General features: G+C 39.9%; 1 protein-coding gene across 11 annotated transcripts in view; it reads right to left on the bottom strand.

Annotated features, from left to right (window-relative positions):
* Positions 1–15,630, bottom strand: part of GRIP1 (glutamate receptor interacting protein 1) — a 435,209-nt gene that overhangs the window by 5,732 nt on the left and 413,847 nt on the right. For 9 of the 11 annotated variants that reach the window (XM_089524169.1, XM_089524166.1, XM_089524167.1 and 6 more), the window contains 4 exons: positions 14,981–15,120; positions 13,072–13,257; positions 4,273–4,429; positions 1,652–1,754 (listed from right to left, as the gene is read on the bottom strand). In XM_089524169.1, the coding sequence (XP_089380295.1) occupies positions 1,652–1,754; positions 4,273–4,429; positions 13,072–13,257; positions 14,981–15,120 (586 nt within the window). Of the gene's footprint in view, positions 1–1,451; positions 1,497–1,651; positions 1,755–4,272; positions 4,430–13,071; positions 13,258–14,980; positions 15,121–15,630 lie in introns of all 11 variants that reach the window. The other 2 variants (XM_089524177.1, XM_089524178.1) reach the window with 1 other exon arrangement.

The raw sequence follows: 15,630 nt of genomic DNA, 5'->3' as shown, positions 1-15,630 counted from the left end.
GGCCCCCCAGTTGTCTGAGGGACAGCAACCCGGCCCCCGGCTCAAAACGGTTGCTTACCCCTGGTTCCTTCCTTGGTTTCTTTGAGGAAGTGAATGTTTTCCTACTCACAGGCTTTTTCAAATTGGCTCTTAATGATGTATTGTCTCGTTCATTTTTATCTTCTATTTTAATAGCTTTTAAAATGGGTTTTAATTCTATAAACTGTTTCATTGCATATTAATATAACTTTTATATATGTTACTGACAATTTTGTATGTAATTGTTTTGTTTTTAATATTTTGCAAACCACATTGAGCCCACATTTTGGAAAAACAGGTGGTATATGGCATTCACAAACATTTCCTTCTCAGTGAGAATTTAAAATAATTGTCTGCATTAAAGAAGAGCTGTACTTTGAGTGGGGTACAAGCATGAATTGACACATGAAAAACAAATATTTTGTTTCTACAATGTAATTTATCCATCTGCTTTCTGCTCACAAAGGTGCTGATACTACAGCTAAGTATAATGAGGGTAGTAATTAACTTTTCACTTTAAGAAGCAAGTTATGTCATCCATAAATTGGAGATTTACCAACCTACTGAAACATCCATTCATTTTATCTATTTCCATATCCATTTGCTATGCTCTCAGGAAAGAAATCCATAGGTACCATGCCTTAAAACTAAACCAGAGTGGCATGACATTGTTTCCCTAAGTTCCTCTGAATGGCAATTAAACATACATCAGATCCACATTAAAGTAAACAGACATGCAATACGGAAGCCATAAATCTGAGACTATGCAATCAAGTTGAGCTGCATGAGTTTTACCCAGTTATGCCATTCACATTCCTTGTGGTTGTTCAGGGACTTCAATATGACATAAAATGAAAATGAGATTCTGCCAATTTTGCAAAGCAAGGAATTTAAAAGAACATAAAAGAAAATTCTTGAGGACTCACCCTTCTTTCCCTCCCACCTATTTTTAAGGAGTAAGCAGGCAGCTTTAAACAAGGAGATGTCTAGTTACTTTGTTTTTGAAATACACCACACAGCATGAAGTTAATGTGGAGCTCATAACTGTGTTAACATCAGGTTGCCGTGTGTAAGGAAAGTAATTGCCTCTACAAATCCTTTGCAGTTATCTTGGTTCATCAGGTGAATCCAGTTTTTGAAAAACATTTTGAGGTTCACTTTTCGTTTATGTTCCCCTTAATTCAAATTCAGTTCTGTTGCGAGAGACACATGCCAAGAAAACCTTTTGTAAAAGCAGCTGGAAGAGAATGAGATGTGCTCCTGCAAAGGCAAAATAAACCTGCAGACAGGTGCAGCCAGCAGTAGCACAGGAGAAGCTTTTGAGAACACAGCTGTATCATTTCAGCAGCAGCTCCATGAAAGAAAACAGCTTGATTAGGGCAGTCAGAGAAGGCAGCTGCACAAGCAAAAATAGAAACATAAAGGGTAGGTACCAAGAGAGTCATGTTTCTCAAACACAGACGCCTGTCAGCCTTGTCCTGTGGAGAGGGGGGTGGGTTAAAGCTTTAAAATGAACTTGTGATATTAATGCAAACTTAGAGAAAAGGAAGAGGGGTAGGGGGAAAGCGTGTTAATTTATAAGAAAGAAAAGAAAGAAACTGGTATATTACAACAGGATTAAGATTGCTTCTACCTCTAATTCCCTCAGAATTCCTGACTGTCCACAGGTCTCCAAGTCCTCCAGTGCTTGAGACCAGAAATTTTCCTCATGATCATTCTCGGGGGGACCTGCAAAGCTGGATTCACAGAGAAAAGTTTGCTTAAAAGTGAAGGCAACATGGCAGCGAACTTCACAGGAACGGCTCACAACATGCAAATAACAATATGGGGCTACTAAGGGATACACATGAGCAGAAGGAGAGTAAGCCGTGGCTGTGGCTATGGACTACGATCATGAGGACAATTGCTAAAGTAATGCACGGTGCTAGGGATTTACTGGCAAAAAGAATTTACAAGAGTTCTGATGGTGAACTTCACACAGTCATCAGCTTCTTTTTTCCAAATCTGCACTGGGTGAAAAAAAAAATCAATGTAACAGTGTGACATCAGGGGTAAAATAATTGCACTTTTTGAGGGAGAGTGGCTCCATTGGTTAATAGCATCCTTAACTGTACAAGCAAGAAATATTCAATTTAAAAAAAAAACAAAAAAAAACCACACTGATAACATACTTGCTTAATGCTGGCACCTGATAAAATTTCTTGCTAGTTTTCCCTTTCTGCTTCACCTGCCTCCAAAGCTAATGTTCAGAGAGCACCTGAATAAGAGCGGTAAGATGCAGCCCAAGTCATGCTGATTTCTAATTAAACCTCTGGTTTGTGTCATATGTATTACTCTTCTTAGGCCTAAAGTAGACGGGCCAAAAGGACCATGCCAGGACCACGCTAGCCCCGATCGTGCTGGGATCGTGGTGACTGCACGGTCCTGGTCCCAATCCAAGCTGCCACTGTGGTTCTGAACTGGGCTACCAGAAGGAGTGGATCGACAGCACTATATAAATAAAGCATAATAATAATAATAATAATAATAATAATAATAATAATAATATAGCCACTCCCTTTTGTCCCAGCTCATATCTGCTCCTTTTTGCCAGGTTCTTCTTGCTTGGCGCGGTGTCAGCACTGCTTCAGACCATGTGGGGTATGTGTCACCTAAACACCATGCCCCCAATGTGGCCTGAAGCTGCGTCATTTTGCATGTGTGTTTCAGGCCTTAATTACTTTTTAGTCTAGCAATAAGGAAGCATGCCTGAGTTGCACAAATGAAGATGGAACCATATGAAAGAGTCTAGAGTTGCTTGGAAATCTCAGATGCAATGCAAAAGCACTGTTTGGGTGTGCTCAGGCTAAATGGCATCCATTTTTGTCTCCATGTTTCTGTGAGTCTTTAACAGAATTAAGCTGGCAAAAGATTTGGAAGCAATAGCAGGGAGGGTGGCCCAACACTTGGCTTAATGTTATTTACCAAGATCAGATTCAGTTACAAGGGAGCAGAGACTGAACTAGGGAGTGTTTCTTAAGGCTCATCATCAACTCATGAGTCCAAAGTGATAAAAAATAGTGCTTCCCATGGGGGCAATAGAGATAAAAGGAGCAATATATCTGGGGGTGGGGAGCAAATCAGCACAGAGGCCAGTAATCACTATCAACACTTCCATGAGGCCTCTGACGTTATTGATTAGATTGCAGGTCAATGGAGAAACTACCAATAATGATGTTTTTCTGGAAGTTACAGAAAAAACTCTTTGAGGGCCAGCAGTTTTGGTAGATTCCTAAAACTACTGCAAGAAAAGTAGAAATTAAACCACATAAAATCTATGAGAATCTAAAAAACATGAATCACATGTGCCTCAAAATGAGTTTGCTCTATTCACATGGAAATGAGGTGTAGTTTAATGGGCTGAAGGAGAGCATAGGTATGGAGTCCTGAACTCTTTCTCCTACACAGGGTTCCACCCACCACTTAGCTACACTGGCCTTTAATTGGTACTTTTCCTACATCAGAGAGCTAAGAAGAATTACTCCAAACCTTTGGTTTACTATGAAAAGGAGGAGTCACAATATGAATAAATTCTGGTCTGAGTAGACACTTGTTCTGCTAGCTGGGATCATAAGATGTGTAAGAATTGCTTCAAGGTTTGTGATACCTCTGGAATAATGATGGTTATACTGGAATCAAAGCTTCTCTGAACAAATTGTACAATCATAAAGATTAGAAAAGGGATTACCACATGGAATGGCCAGTCTTAAAGGAGAAACAACACTGGTGGTTGGTGCAGGATATTCCCTGCTTGACTTACCATGGGACCCTTTCCTAAAAGATTGTTAGGACAATTGCTTACGAGCCATATAGCAACTGGAATCACACCACATAAGTAATGTAGAATGTGAGTGACCAGCATGAAACTGTATTAAGTGATGAGAGAAGGCAAACTAAAAGCTCTTATAGCATCTGAATGGGGCTGGTAAACAGGAGAGAACATTTTTTTGCATTAACATGAAGAGTCAACGATCTATCATTTTATGCAGAGAAATTCACCAAGTGCCACAAACCTTACTTTCAGCATCATAACCTTTCATGAATTCCACTAACCTAACCTAATAAATCGCATGCAGCATGAGCTGTAAATATGAAATATCACAGTAGTTAGAAAATAAGTTAGCAATTGGGCATTTTGAGCCCATACCAGGTGTATGCTAACAAATAACTTTCTGGCACTACAAACTTCAAATGGTAGGCTGGTACAGAACTTACCTGGTGACTACTGGCTTATCCCAGTCTTCATCACCGAGGCCTGTTTCATGGAAGGGGTTGCTTCGGGGTCTGCTGGGAGGGGACAAAGTGCCCCTTTGTTTAGGACTCCTCCATTCAAAGGTATTGAAGTTATATCCTGAAGCCTGGAAACTGGCACCTAGAAGATGAATAATACATTCATTAGGGTTCATGTTTTCAAATATGAAAATATTTATAACCCGCAGAGCATTTCCAACTGACAATGGGACTGATGCAAAACAGAGATTCTGCTCACATGTGAAGAAAGGGCAGGGAGGCAATCTTAGTGCTCTTATATCCTTAGTTTCTTCCAACTTGGGACTGAGGACAGCAGGAAAGGTGATTCTAGCTTTTTACCAATTCCCTCATTTTCCTGTTGGAAGCTTCTGCTCAGTCTTGCATGCTTTACAATATAATAATTATCAAAGGTCAGAAAACAGCCCAAAGTCTCTCAATGCAAATTGTTTTTATCCTTAAGAAAGAGAGTTAAAGGATTTTCTTTCATTGGCTCTTCTAGCATCTACATGATTTAAGCGATTGCCTGCCCCCACTTATAGAAGTAAGATGTCAGAGCAACTTAGACCTATCCATGAAGTTAGAGGCAGGCAACCATATAGGGAGCAGGGCCATTTACCTTCCCTGTATCCTCTGGTGAGCCACTGTTAGATTCTGACTGCCATTTTGGCTGGTTTTCAACCTTTTTAAAGGGAAAGTAAACTGCTATGTTTCTGGCCAGTTTGGGGTACTTTGGGCTGGTTTTTTTTTTTGGGAGGGGGGAATATGCAAACATTTTCAGAAAAATATTAAAATGGGGGCTGGGTGGGTAAGGGTTTCTTGGCCAGCACTTTGGGGTTCTCGGCACTTTGCCCATCCCTGCACTACATCTATGACTGAGCACTGATTTGGAACCCATACCCAGTTATGCTGTTCACTGAGGCTACATCTGCACTGCAGAAATAAGACAGTTTGACAGCATTTTAACTGCCATGGCTCAATTTTATGGAATCCTGGGCTTTGTAGTTTGTTATTGTGGCACCAGAGCTCTCTGACAGAGAAAGCTAGATATCTAAAAACAAAACAAAAACAAAAAACAACAACCCACAAATACCAGAATTCCATAGAGCCGTGGAGTTATAAAGTGGTGTCAAACTGCATTATTTGTGCAGTGCAGATGCACCCTGAGTCTCAGCCATACAGCTCACTTTCTATTCTTCACTGGTAAAAATTCTTATTGGTAATTATCTATGTCAGACTAAACTGGGGCATTAAATTATCTAAATTGTGTTCTCAAGTAATTTTGCAATTGAAGAGATTTCATGGAAATGAACTAAAAATGACATGTAACGTCTGCACACAACTCACGAAGTACAAAACCTGCATTTCTTTGGACTCTCTGTACTCCATTAATTGCTGTGTTAGTCACCTTCTCTTCTGCAATTCATAGGCTATAAATAGTGGGTTATACTGTTGAGAACATTCAATTTTGTTAGTCTGTACTGGGATAGACAAAGTGCTCTAGATGGACAGGACCTGAAGTTCTATACACAATGTAACTAAAAGCAAAGATGTCAGGATAGAGCAGGCGAAAACACAGTGAAGGACAGTTACACATGGGTAATGTTATCCTTTGGATAACAGCTGTTTTAGCTACTTCTGTTGTCTTGCTTTTGGAACAGGTATCTGAGACTGCAGAGAAAATTACTGCCATTTTACAGTCTTTCAATGAGAAGGCTTGAGTAATTTACCATGCTACTGGTACAGTACTGGCAAGTGGAAAATGTAGGTGCTTCTTTTCTTGTAATACAGGTATCCTTTCCATGGTAGTGACTTTGTGGCTTGCTTTAAGCCTACAGTCATGCAGGGCAAGGCAAAAAAGCAGGATTGCACTACACAGTTATACCAATTTGATAACCCCTGAACTACAGCACTAGAGGTTTCTAGCTCAGAATCCTAAGTACTTCCCCAAAGTACCAATCCCAGGATTTCTGGGACAGTTAAAGTGGTTATCCAAGTCTGCCATGACAGCTAAAGTGGTAGCAAAGTTCTGTAACACTGTAATGTAGATAACACTCCCAGATAAAGTTAATGTTGGCTGTAGAATGTAGGGATCCATCCAAGCCCACAACTTGGTTCCAATACATGGATGACACTTTCACCATCTGGAGCTATGGAGAAGAATACCTGGCTGTATTCCTGAACCATCTGAACAACATCCACCCCAACATCCAATTCACTATGGAAAAAGAAAAGGAAGGAACACTGCCATTTTTGGATGTCCTAGTCATCTGCAAACCAAACCAATGTTTTCGTCACACAGTATACAGAAAACCCACACATACAGACCGATACCTGCACAAGAACTCCAACCATCACCCAGGACAAAAAAGAAGAACAATCAAAACACTGGTAGACTGGGCAAAATGCATCTGTGAACCTCACTTCGTGGAAGATGAACTGAAGCACCTGGACCGGGCTCTACAGGCTAATGGTTATTCCAGCTCAGACATCAGAAGGGCTGCCAGGCCCAGGAAAACCCAGAGAAGTGAAGACAAGCAGCCACCCAAAGGGAAGGTATTTTTACCATACATCAAAGGAGTCACAGACAGAATAGGCAAAATGGTGAGGAAGCACAACCTTCAAATGGTTTACAAACTGACAAAGAAAATCCAGCAAATTCTTCGCTCAGCCAAGGACCAGAGAGACCCTCTCACAGCCGCACGAGTTTACCACATACCATGCAGCTGCGGACAAGTCTACATAGGGACCACCAAACACAGTGTGCAAACAAGAATCAAGGAACATGAGAGACACTGCAGACTGGGCCAGCCAGAAAAATCAGCAGTTGCAAAACATGCCACTAATCATCCTGGGCAGAAAATACTGTTTGAAAACACTGAAATCCTGGACCATGCCAACCAGTATCATGTCAGGATGCACAGTGAAGCCATTGAAATCCACAAACATCTGGATAATTTCAACCGGAAAGAAGAAACCCTTAAAGTGAACAAAATTTGGCTACCAGTCCTGAGGAACAGCAAAATAAGGACTCTGCAAATGCAAATGGGAAACCATTCAGAGTCAGGGGCTTTCCCAGCAGATAATGATCACCAATTAGCAGACTCTAATCCTCTTTTGCATTAGCCTCCCAGCCTGAGGCCAGCCATCAACACAGAACAATACAAATGGAAATCACTCCTGCATTCCCAGGCTCACACAGTATATATACACCCAACTTTTTCCAGGCAAAGCATTCTCTGAAGATGCCAGCCACAGATGCTGATGAAACGTCAGGAAGAAACTCTTTTAGAACATGGCCACATAGCCCGAAAAACCCACAAAAAACCATCTGAGTATTTGCTACAAAGCCAATTCCATTAAAAACCACAATGCCGACGTGATGCAGTCAGGATCACAAAGGTAAAGCTACATATGCTTACTATGGCAAAATAGAAAAATGTTAGCAGTATACATTTTTTTAAAGTAGGCTTTTAATGTGTAAACCGGGAGCTTTTAATTGGGATGTTTTGTCTTTTTAAACTTTTGTATGTCTTTTCAATGATTTTATAGTGTTTTATCTGGTGAATTTAATTGTTTTAATTTTTTTTTATTGTGAAGGGATTTTTATTTGACTCTCTCTGGAGCTGCCTTGAGTCCCACTCTAGGAGAAAGGTGGCATACAAATGAAATCAATCAATAAATCATATTATCTGTGCTCTGAGATTACTTGTGAGATCATGAGACATAAGTAGCTGTACTGGAAGTGAGACAAGTTTCAAGAAATAATTTCTGGTGACTGGGATTTCAACAACAGCTGGAAACCATTTCTCTCTTCCTGAGACTGAGCAAGTACATGGTAAACAAAAGGTTGAGCAAGGGTGGGAATCCCATGGCCTCCAGGCTTTGTGCAGTACCTCCAAAGCCATTTTTGTAACTCCCCACAGAGGGTCCCCATTTTAAATTTTATCTACACTTGCAAACACCAGGAGAGTCACATCACTTGACACCAAGAGAGAATGTGGGGATCCTCTAAAGATGAGGGACCCCCTGCTTTAGTAAAAGAAAAGAAAATACTAATTAAACAACAAAAGATGCAATGTTCCCATTATTTCTGATTTTGCTGGGAGGGTTGGTGCAGCACATGTCCATTTGGGATGGTGGAAAATGTCCCCTGGCCATTCTGAAGTTGCACACTTCTGATTCACAGGAAGGAGTAGCTTGGCTCCTGTCCTTCCTAACAGTTATTTATTTATTTATTTATTTATTTATTTATTATTTACAGTATTTATACCCCGCCCTTCAGCCCTAAAGGCTCTCATAGCGGCTAGTTCCTAGAACAAGCTGAAGCACTGACCATTTTGCCAGGCATAAAGGAAACAGACAGTAGCACCTTCCTAAGCTCTTCAGCACAATCCACTGATGCTGTAAGAAGTTACTGTTGTACACATATTTTTCTGCCTGCCCACTGAATACTGCTGAACTCAGAATCTGGTAAAGATATAGATAACATGACAAACTATGTGGGTGTTCTAGCATTTGGTTCAGGTCAGGTTAAGGAAATCATATGAACTAAATTGTTTCTTCCTATACAGTACTGTAATTTTACTGCAGACAACAGTCTTGTTAACACCATTATCATTTATGAACTTTAGCAAATATGAAATTGATGTTCATGACATTGGCTGGCAAACCAATAATACACTGATTCAATTTTAGATTGAAGTCCAAAGTAAATCACTCAGTACTCTAAACTGAAATGAAAACAGCAAACTGAGAGCTCCATCTTATATACAATTATGATTTTTTTTGGGGGGGGGGCAATCTAGATTTTAATGACTGACAGCAGAAAGCTTTGCATCTTAAGACATACTTTGGCAATGAGAAACTGCTAATATTCTAAATGCAAGATCTAGCCTCTCCATTTGGGGGCCAAGTACTATTTACAGGAATAAGACACTTCCCCTCCTTACACTAAAAGCACTCAAGTTGCCAGCTAGACACAGTGTTAAATATTTCATAAGAAAAACAGAATAAGAGAGCGGACAGGGCTGAAAAGCCATCTAATGCAACTTACAAAACAGAGCTGTCCATCAATTGAATCATTCCTCCCTCTCCCAACTGACTTGTATGTTAAGAGAAAAGGTACATTGCAGAAAGGTACATTCAGGGCAAGTAGACTGAAATGATTTATCCAACAAGCGATGCATTGCATACCTTAAGGGACACTGCCAAACTCATCTAGGGGAAATTCTTTTCCAAGCCTAGATATCATCAGTCAAATTCTAAGTGTCAACAAATGCCATCTATGAAATCACCGAGGAGGAAATTTTCTGTGTGCCTCTCCATCTTACCCATCATACTGCTATGTTTAAATATGGTGGTTTCTACCACTCTGAAGGAAACAGGAATAACTGGAGGAAGAAAAAGTACTTGATCCCCATAGGCCACAACTACTGGTAGTGCTATTTTACAAAGAGTGTTAGCAAAAACAACAGAGTCCTGTAGCATTTTGCACGGGACCACAACCCATTTTATCAGAGCCATGCCATCATTGTTGTTAGCTGCCTTTGAGTCAACTTCGACTCATGGTGAACCTGTGAATAAGACCCCTTATCCTCAATTGTTCTGCTCAGGTCCTATAGGCTCAGGCCTCTGGTCTTCCTGATTGAATCCAACCATCTGGCCTTGCTCTTTCTATTGCCTTCCACCTTTCCTAGCATTACTGTGTTTTCCAGTGATTCATGCCTTCTCAGGATGTGCCCAAAGTACGACAGTCTCAATTTAGTCATCCTGGCTTCCATAGACATGATAAAAAACATTTCTAGCCACGTACATTCATTTTTCAATTTATTAAGCTTTTTAATGTGTCAAAGAATTCTTTGTCTTTTAAATTATCATTTAAATTTTAATGTACCTTCAAACAGATTTATTGCAACTCTATAGAAAAGTTTTCTAGTGAGATTTATTTATTCATAGAAGGTTTGCCAGTGCTTTCCTGTTGGGATAAACCACCTGTGGTTTCCCAACCTTGCCCAAGGTTTCAAACTGTGATCTCTTAGGGTTCAAATTCTTCTAGTCCAACACTCAAACCTCTACTACACCAGGGTGACTCTCATTTTAAGTACTCATTTCTTTTTTCAGAGGGCCCAGTGCTATATCTTAAATGCAGCATTTTTTTAAATGGGCAATTGGAAATGGACATAGATGTGCTTGCTAACCGTACCAGAAATGTCTAATTTATGTCATCCAAGAAAAAAAACTACAGCTTGTTTGCATCTGCATCATATTAGTGCACAGTGATCTTGTGATCAATCAATACTCTAAAATCTCACCCTTCTCCTGTTTTCCACTCGGTAAGTCATCAGGGCAGGGGGCAATAAAAATTGCTCATAGTTTGCTCCCTCCCATCATGCAATGCATGACCTTACACTTGTACTATTGAATTTCATCTCATTTCTATTATTTTGGTCTGTGTGCTGCAATTCTAGTGACCCAAGCCATAATGTAGGCTGCTTCCAATGATGGGTTGCCAAGCATTCCCTCAGATCTTTACTGGCTAGGACTACTTTCATCTCAGAAAATATTCACAGTTCAATATTTCATTAGTTTTTCAGATAGGTGAACAAATGGGCCTGCTGGGAGTTGTGTGTGATTCATGTGCTCTTTACTGTCACATACACTAAATGATAGCCCACATGCTGAGACTTGCCTGCATCAGAAGGGACATAGAATGATAGTGGAACAGTGAGTGCAGGCAGACAAATCAAAACAAGCCAAATTACCACCCCTTACAATTAAATATAAAGCAATGTTTTATATTTGCAAATTCCAAGCTGTAAAATGCTTTTTAGACCAGCAAGATTAACCCTACTAAATCAAATAAAAATGTGTTATCTAAATATGCCAGGGTACACACTGCCAGAAAGAGGCGCCTCCCTGGCGCCTCTCTTTGCTCTGCAGGAGCGCTGCAGCAACCAAATTGTGCGGCTCTCCTGCGGAGCAAAAAAAGCTCCAGGAAGTGGCTCCTCTTTGCGGTGGTGCTGCGACGCCGCAAAGCGCAAGATGTCACGATGATGTTGCAGCTGTGACACCCCGTCTGGAAGCAGCACAGCTGCGACATCACCGTTACGCACCGCATCTGCTGGGTGCGCCACAGCTGCAGTGCCCTCATCACGTGCGAGGGCTGCCAGGCATGTGGGCACTCTGCCCACCAGCCAACCCTCACACATGACGAGGGTGCCTCAAAGGCCCATCTGTTCCGGGCCTATATTTGTGCTTAATCAGGGAGTTTGTCCAGAAATAAAATTAAGACATCCAGCATGATAGACTTGATTTCATTTTAACACTGCTTCCATTTTACTACTGCTGAAACAAACAAACAACAAAACCCCATCAATATATGGAATTACAGCTTTTGGCCTCTTTAAGTTCTTTTAATGGTATTAAAGGAGGGAAGCTACAATCTCTTGGCATACTCTTGTTTTTGCACAGAAAACATGAATTGGTGTGTATGGGCAGAAAATTTATTTCCAGTGCAAACAACAGCATTTTACACAGGAAACACAATGGGAAATTGGTGAAGTCAATTTCTGCCAGTTCAATGAGCCTGAATTTTGATCCAAGCCACTGGATTCCATTTACTATTTTTTTGGCCATTCACTTAATTTGGGGGGATATACTTGCAGCTCCTTGTAGCATGCCATACACATATCCAAAATCATGCAAAATATAATAAAAGTATGGAACAAGGTTGAATGCAAAGCTCTACCCCTGACTTGTCTCCCTACAGCTTTACTATAGCTGGAAAAGTGCTGCTGTGCTCAGGGAAACAGCTATTGGGAAGTATCTATGCACACTTTTGTGTCCAGTTCTGTATTTTCAGATGATCATGGGGTCAAGATTGGACTATATCAATCTGCACAGAGAAACACATTTCTGTGTGATGGATTCTAAATTATAGCGGAAACAAAGGAAAAGGTTTCTTTTACAGCAACTCTGTGACTATTTGTGATTTAAATGCTGTTATGCAAACTGGTGGTTTGATATTGCAATTTAAAAGATCATAACAAAAAAAAAATCTCTATTTTCAACCCAACATGGAATTTATTATTTTTAGAGCACTTCTATGGTTCAACATTACATCAATATTTAAATGAATGGTCAAATACAACAGAATGACCATTAAACTTTGCAGGAATAAAAGAGACTCCATTATTATTTTTCCCTTCTTCTTTTTTTTTTTTTAAAAAAAATCCTAAAACCAGTTATTATTCTGAAAGCCCCCTGACATCTTAATGTCAAGGGATGAGGGAGAAACAAAAGGATAACAAATCACTGAATAATCTCTTTATGTTCCCCTCTGGCAGTTTACAATAAATCTTTACCACAGTCAGCTTAAAAATCACAATGAATGGGCCTCAGATGTTAAAATTAATGAACACCTTCAATGTGTTCTGCATCTTTTATTAATCTAAGCTTGAAGGATAAACCCATTTAGCTGTGGATGAGCTATGGACTAGCCATTCAGACATCAGTAAAACTAGTGGAAGGCTGTTAACGTATTGATATATGCTTAAAGACCTGTCACAGTGTCATGAAAGAGCAAAACCAAGGTTAGCTGAATGCAAGTGGAAGCATAATGTGCTAAAATGTGCAGTCTTAATCAGATGCATGCAAGACAGCTCAAAGGAGAGACTACCACTGAGGCATAGTACAATCAGCTCAAAGGTTTCATCCCTGACTTGTCTCCTTATTAAGTATATGAGATAAAATTCATGGCCTCACCTTGGCTTCCGTAGCTGGTATCCATTCCAGAACCATCCCATGATTCTACAGCACTGTCCACACTTGGGACAGTAGTGGAATATATTTCTGAGAGTTTGCCTGGTTTCTGTGTGGCAGCTGCATCATCTTCAGCATCACTTAATTCGTTTAGGTGACCAGAGGCAGAAAACTTCTTGGGACTTGTTGCTGATAGGGATTAAACAGCAGGAAGAAGCATTATATGTATGCTCAAAAAATCTAACATAAACATCATTTATGAATAATCTCTTCATTTTGCCAACAAGTAGCATAGACGAATGAATGGGCTAGACACAGATAACTGTTTGTATAAAGCAAAGAAAATGGCATCCTACTTATTGCAAGTATGGGAACACTGATGGTGTATCAGTAGCTTCATTTCCAAAGATAAACAATATACATGTCTCTCCCAGTAGCACTGGTCATGCTTCTGGAGCAGGTTTTACCAGAGATCACAGCAGGATACAAAAATCAACACGGGCTCATACCATAAATAATGAATCACACAACCATAAACTTCTATTTTAAATTAATTAATGTGTCTAGCAGAAGTTTTGGATTATTTATGCTTGACTAATATGGCCTCTGCAGTGATAGCAGTCTTACAGAATACCTGTACAGTAGACAAGGTAAATCAATGACAGCATCAAATTTAGAAAAGACCCCAAAGCATTATCTCTGAAAGTCACAGAGGAGATAAATTCTACAAATTTCCCAAGCATTTTGTACCAGCAGTTAACTGTTTTAACCTAGATCATTTTATGTAAATTAAATCCATTTGCCTCCAATCCTTTGTGAATGAGCAAACAGCTGCTATTTCCCTATAACAAATTTCCCTTTGTTTCCCTATTAACATGTGAGAGAAGGAAAAGAATATCAGAAGAGTGAGATGGAATGATGGGGGCGGGGGGTGGGAATCATATGACTGACAGGAAGTGTCAGCTGAAAAACAGTCAGCAAAAAGGAGGACTACCATAGTTAAAAAATCTTGGGCATCAAAGTAACTAGTGAATAGGGGACTCAGATAAGTTGGGTCAAGGTTTAGATACATATATCATTTCCTGTTCTTTAATGGATGAATACATGTTCTTGATCAATATGTTACCTAAATAAAATGTAGTAATTGATTCAACCACTTAGTGCTTCCTGATTTGGGATAAGAAATGTCTTTCCCAAATCATGTTCTTGTCTTTATCTGTAGCATTAAGTATACTTAAAGATTGTCTGACCGATATGGCTGACTTGTGGAATGAGTTGGGGATGGCATACTTTCCTTAACCGTTTTGGAGTAGCTGCCCTCTGCCCTGCTCTTATGGACAAGCAGGCTGCCATTGCTTACTGCTCTATATTTCAGTAGCTTAGCTCTTATCTTGGGTACAATTATGATGGGACTGAACTCAACAACAGGTTGGGCTAGTTACTGTAACTCACCAGGTTATCTACTGGGGTTAGATTGTGGGTCTCCAAGGACTTTTTTTCTTTTTTTCTTTTTTTATATCTCCCAATACATTCCATGTCTTTGTACTCTTTCAGGTTGCCCACATCCTTCATATACACAAAAGTGATTACAGGTGTACAAAAAGAAGGAGTACAATACTCCCCAAATGCTGATCACCATGCTGCTGTTAAAAACCAAACATATTTGGACTTCCCTTTTGTAGAGCTCCTTTGCTTCACTGGAGTCTTTTCAGCTTGCCTTCTGCCACAACCTCAAGTCACTGGAAAGTGGTTTAATTCTAACCAGCTCACTCCATTCTTAACATCTTCATATTTGCTTCTAAATTCCTGTACCTACATTTATTATGGGCTAAATGTCATTTTCCTGAACATACGTATTTAAACATTGCTGATGGTGTAGAAAGGGCATCTATGTAATACCTGGCACACTCACCATCTGTTTGCTTTTTGATTTTCAAGGTGACTGTCTCTCCTGCCATCTGTAACAAATGTATGGCTTCACTCAAAGGTTTTCCTTTCAGGCTGCTACTATTTATTGCTAAGATTCGGTCTCCAATATGAATTGCACCTGTCCTGAAAGACAAGTTAAATAACACATAAAAAGTTTAGTTAAAAAAAAAAAAGGAAACAGAGTCAGTCATTTAATGTTTATGAAATAAGCACAAATATCTTCAGTTTTACCTCTGGTATCACAGTTAATTTAAAATGTAAAATTAATTATGCAGTCAGCCCTCCGTTTTTGTGGGGGATCTGTTCCAGACCCCCCCCCCCTGTGAAAATGGAATTTTGCACATTTGTGCCCCACCCCTCAATCAAGTCTAACCATCTGGCATGTGGTCTTCCTATCTTTCTACTGCCTTTTACCATTACCAGCATCATTGCCTTCTCATGATGTGGCCAACCAAATATGGCACCTTCTATTTAGTCATCCTGGCTTTCAGGGAGAGTTCAGACTTGATCTATTCTACAATCCATTTGTTTGTCTTCTTGGCTGTCTATGGTTTCTTCAGCACTCTTCTCCAGCATCATATCTAAAATGAGTTGATTTTCTTTCTATCAGCTTTCTTCACTCTCTCACCTCCA

The sequence above is a fragment of the Sceloporus occidentalis genome, unplaced genomic scaffold (assembly GCF_023333645.1).
Source record: "Sceloporus occidentalis isolate IW3139 unplaced genomic scaffold, rSceOcc1.0.p SCAF_5, whole genome shotgun sequence".
In the NCBI taxonomy this organism is placed as follows: domain Eukaryota; kingdom Metazoa; phylum Chordata; class Lepidosauria; order Squamata; family Phrynosomatidae; genus Sceloporus; species Sceloporus occidentalis.
This window is presented reverse-complemented; position numbering and strand designations above follow the sequence as displayed.